At 45.4% G+C, this 5,067-nt stretch overlaps 1 protein-coding gene across 1 annotated transcript; it reads right to left on the bottom strand.

Moving 5' to 3' along the window:
- Positions 1–1,930: 1,930 nt before the first annotated feature.
- On the bottom strand, positions 1,931–3,397 carry LOC138528061 (uncharacterized). The gene has a single exon (XM_069639503.1). It carries the CDS (start codon positions 3,395–3,397, stop codon positions 1,931–1,933), a length of 1,467 nt encoding a protein of 488 aa, XP_069495604.1.
- Between the last annotated feature and the right edge of the window lie 1,670 nt (positions 3,398–5,067).

Below are 5,067 nucleotides of genomic sequence, written 5' to 3'. Positions count from 1 at the left end.
TGTTAAAGCGTTAAAGTAAGTCTATGCAGGTAACAAAAGCACATTCGCGTGCGCGAAAAATGCATGAATCCAAAATACAGATCCATTTCGCTTCTCTTCTCCTTAATTGTAGCTCTCTGTTGCCTCCTCTCTCCATGCTTTCAATTTTTTCTATACCCAATTCACGTGTTTTACCTGATGTACTTGGTTCCATTTCTCTTTCTGCTTCACTAACCGTTTCTGTGTCAGAAGATTGAGTAGTTGAAGATGGTATATTCACATTTTTTGCCTTAGAATAAGGTTTTGAAATAGGAGTAGTTCTTCCTTTGATGTCATATTTTCTCTGATATGTGTATACTCTTCCAATTTTATAATCTATTTCGTCTCTTAGGAATGCTTTTTGTTTTTTAGATTTTAATTCTTCAGTGAATTTATTTAAATAATCATCTAATATTTGATAATTTTTAAACGTTATTTCAGGTAAGTTCAATTTCTCAATTGTTTCTTTTAGTATCTTAATTTCTTCCAATGCTTTCTCATGGGCTATTGCCGAATGGTTGATTATTCTGACCATCATATCTTTTGAAGTTTTTGCGAGGAGAGCCTTGTTTGGGGGTTGTGAAAATGTCTAACTAAATTCAAAAGAATTGCTGATATAGTGAAAAGTAACTTGAGAGAGTTTAAAATCCCATATATTTTTTCTGGAAGATAAGAAAGGATAAATGTTTGCTATAAATGGAAAAAAATAACTTTAACAAAAGGATTTAAAAGTTGAGAATATTATCGAATTTGAAAAAATTGGTGAGTATGTTAAATGAATATTTCAATTGGTGGTTTGCCTCTACCACCTAATTTGTTGTACATAAACAATGTATTTGAGTTGATATAAAAAATGTTTTTCTTGTTTTATATTAGAAAACTCTCCTGATGAACCACGTGCGTTAAACGTGGAGAAACACGTGTTGAGAGACAAAAGGGGTATGGTTATTTGAAGAAGAAAGTTTATGTTTGAAAGGAAATAAAAAACAAAGATGTGCATAACCAATCAAAGATGTATCTTTGTATGATTTAAAAGTTCAGAAAAGGAATACCGGAAGCGCACTCCAATGAAGTGTACAGTTAAAAAGAATATGATGTTAAGACTAATCAATAGCCCTGATTTGAAAAAGGTCCTTGGAGGACCGAAACACGTGTCATCAAATTTAAGGGCAATTTTCTGAGAAATAAAAATATTTTGCAAAAATCAGGCGCAGTCTCTTTCTAGGTTACTTATACCTTAAAATACTTACCTTACCTGGTATATCCTTAATGTTCTTATTGCATGTATATTGCATGTATTATTATTTTTCGAAAAAAGTCGACATTTTGTATTTTTGACATTTTTGTTTTTCGAAGAAATATTTTCGACATTATGACTTTCGAAAATATTGCATTCGAAAAAATGACTGCACACCCTCTGAGATCTCAAAGCCGCTGTGATGCACTCTGGGTGGTGCGGGCCTGTGAAAAGGCATGGTGCCAGGCTCTCAGATCTCAAAGCCGCAGTGATGCACTCTAGGTGGTGTGGGCCTGTGAGTAGGCATGAAGCCAGGCTCTGAGATCTCAAAGCTCCTGTGATGAACTCTGGGTGATGCAGGCCTGTGAGTGGGAATGGAAGCCAGGCTCTGAGATCTCAAAGCTGGTGTGATGCTCTCTCCGTGGTGCAGCCCTGTGAGTAGGCATGGTGCCAGGCTCTGAGATCTCAAAGCCACTGTGATGCACTCTGGGTGGTGTGGGCCTGTGAGTAGGCATGGAACCAGGCTCTGAGATCTCCTAGCTGGTGTGATGCACTCTGGGTGGTGTGGGCCTATGAGAAAGGCATGGGGCCAGGCTCTGAGATCTCAAAGCTGCTGTGATGAACTCTGGGTGGTGTGGGCCTGTGAGTAGGCATGGAACCAGGCTCTGAGATCTCCTAGCTGGTGTGATGCACTCTGGGTGGTGTGGTCCTATGAGTAGGCATGGGGCCAGGCTCTGAGATTTCAAAGCTGCTGTGATGAACTCTGGGTGGTGTGGGCCTGTGAGTAGGCATGGAACCAGGCTCTGAGATCTCCGAACTGGTGTGATGCACTCTGGGTGATGTGGGCCTATGAGTAGGCATGGGGCCAGGCTCTGAGACCTCAAAGCTGCTGTGATGAACTCTGGGTGATGCAAGCCTGTGAGTAGGCATGGTGCCAGGCTCTGAGATCTCAAAGCTGGTGTGATGCTCTCTCGGTGGTGCAGCCCTGTGAGTAGGCATGGTGCCAGGCTCTGAGATCTCAAAGCCGCTGTGATGCACTCTGGGTGGTGTGGGCCTGTGAGTAGGCATGGGGCCAGGCTCCAAGATCTCAAAGCTGCTGTGATGCACTCTGGGTGGTGTGGGCCTGTGAGTAGGCATGGGACCAGGCTCTGAGATATCAAAGCTGTTGTGATGCACTCTGGGTGGTGCAGGCCTGTGAGAAGGCATGAGGCCCGGCTCTGAGATCTCAAAGCTGGTGTGATGCGCTCTGGGTGATGTGGGCCTATGAGTAGGCATGGGGCCAGGCTCTGAGACCTCAAAGCTGCTGTGATGAACTCTGGGTGATGCAAGCCTGTGAGTAGGCATGGTGCCAGGCTCTGAGATCTCAAAGCTGGTGTGATGCTCTCTCGGTGGTGCAGCCCTGTGAGTAGGCATGGTGCCAGGCTCTGAGATCTCAAAGCCGCTGTGATGCACTCTGGGTGGTGTGGGCCTGTGAGTAGGCATGGGGCCAGGCTCCAAGATCTCAAAGCTGCTGTGATGCACTCTGGGTGGTGTGGGCCTGTGAGTAGGCATGGGACCAGGCTCTGAGATATCAAAGCTGTTGTGATGCACTCTGGGTGGTGCAGGCCTGTGAGAAGGCATGAAGCCAGGCACTGAGATCTCAAAGCTTGTGTGATGCAGTCTGGCTGCTGCGGGGCTGTGAGAAGGCATGAAGCCAGGCTCTGAGATTTCAAAGCTGCAGTGATGCGCTCTGGGTGGTGCGGGCTTGTGAGTAGGCATGAGGCCCGGCTCTGAGATCTCAAAGCTGGTGTGATGCTCTTTGGGTGGTGCAGGCCTCTGACAAAGCATGCGGTCGGGGTCTGAGATCTCAGAGCTGCTGTGATGCACTCTGGATGGTGCGGGCCTGTGAGTAGGCATGAGGCCCGGCTCTGAGATCTCAAAGCTGGTGTGATGCACTCTGGGTGGTGCAGGCCTCTGAATAGGCATGCGGTCGGGCTCTGAGATCTCAGAGCTGCTGTGATGCACTCTGGGTGGTGTGGGCCTGTGAGTAGGCATGAGGCCCGGCTCTGAGATCTCAAAGCTGGTGTGATGCGCTCTGGGTGGTGCAGGCCTCTGAGTAGGCATGCGGTCAGGCTCTGCGATCTCAGAGCTGCTGTGATGCATTCTGGAAGGTGCGAGCCTGTGTGCAGGCATGAGACCAGGCTCTGTAGCCGCTGCAGCAGGCAGCTTGTAAGCCCAGGCACTACACCCTGTAGCCATATTTGACAAAAGCTGACACTGCTGTCATTTTTGTGTAAGGAACAGGGATCCTTAGCAGCCATACATTGTGAAATACCGTTTCGGTGGCTGGACATCAGACATTTGAGATCTGTCTATAAATTGCCATGTCAGGTTGCTCAGTGGGGTAACTCCTGCAGTGTTGAAAAGGCATCTCACCTTGACTATCATTCCTTTCTCGACATCTGCTCGAGCTATTTTGATCTATTCTTCCATCTATGCAAGGAAATGCAGACATGTTGATCCGCAAAGGCGCTCATTCCTTGTAATATGAATTATTTCTGAAATATGTGTCCACCTCCAGACCTTTTCGATGGAGCCAAAGCCCTTTAACAAATATCTGTACTGCATGGTCACCCTGGTTTTGTGGGTTCCTTGAAAGACATTTTTCTTCTCTTCAAGCCCAGTGGAAGAACTACATTTGCCTTCTTGTTTATTCTGTTATTATTATTATTATTATTATTTGTATTATTATGTCCAACTTTAGGTTACATCAAAAGCATGTTGACAGTAACGTGTACCAACAAAATAAAATGAATACCAATACCAGTACACCCATTGTACAAAGGTAAGGCAACATACTTCCGCTATGAAAGAGAAATATGATCCAATTCCCTTTGCTCTGCTACTTAACAATCCAATAGTCTTCTCTCAATTGCTTCTCACATTTCTAACACAGGAGACACCATAGCAAATGTGGAGCCATTCACCAAGACCGCCATTGCTTTCTCTGTCACCACAGCCCCACAATTAAATTTGGACAAAAGGTGACCGGTATGTCTGTATGGGATTTCTAAATCGCAAACCTAGGTGGGGTGCAACAAGCCGAGTGCTGCACATAGGGGAGTATTGCTCAGAGCCTAACACAGCACATTCCATCAATAAGTGCCTTAGACTTTTCTCACACGCCACCAGAATCTACAGGGCCATTCCTCATGTGGAATCTTCACTCAGGCCACTTGCATCCCTAGATGGCTGAAGTGAAATAACATACATTTCCATTGCCCCTTTTGCTAGGAATGTGCAAAAGATAGTTTTGGATACAGTTAATGGCCAGTACATGCATTCATTGCTGATGATTTAGTAAGCAAACATGATGATAATTCATTCATATGATCTTCCTTCATTAGGTGAGATTTTTAGGCGCTTTTGCAACCTTTCAGTGCTTGAATACATGGACAAATATAAGGCGCTTGATGCACACTTATCAATATCCAGGCATTATATCTTCGAGTAAACCATGCAAAATCAGAAGAGAATTTATAGAAGAGAGCATCCTTCAAAAAACTGTAACAAAGTCCCCTGTCTCGTTCTGGGGAGAGCAAAAGGGGCAACTCACGGGGCCTGTGGCCTTCCAGTGGATAATGTACTCAGGGGCCGAATGGGGTGGATCCCCTCGTCACCTGTCCTTGGTCCCCACCAGGTGTCTGGCGACAGTTGCATCAATATTGATACAGACCCCTCCCCAATTGATAAGATCTAAAAGCTCCTTTAGACAAATACAGGTCCCCAGAGGGAGAAACCAAGCATGTTGCACTCTTCACGAGCATCTTTCT

This window comes from Ambystoma mexicanum, chromosome 7q, assembly GCF_040938575.1.
Source record: "Ambystoma mexicanum isolate Mex_15411 chromosome 7q, UKY_AmexF1_1, whole genome shotgun sequence".
NCBI lineage: Eukaryota > Metazoa > Chordata > Amphibia > Caudata > Ambystomatidae > Ambystoma > Ambystoma mexicanum.
This window is presented reverse-complemented; position numbering and strand designations above follow the sequence as displayed.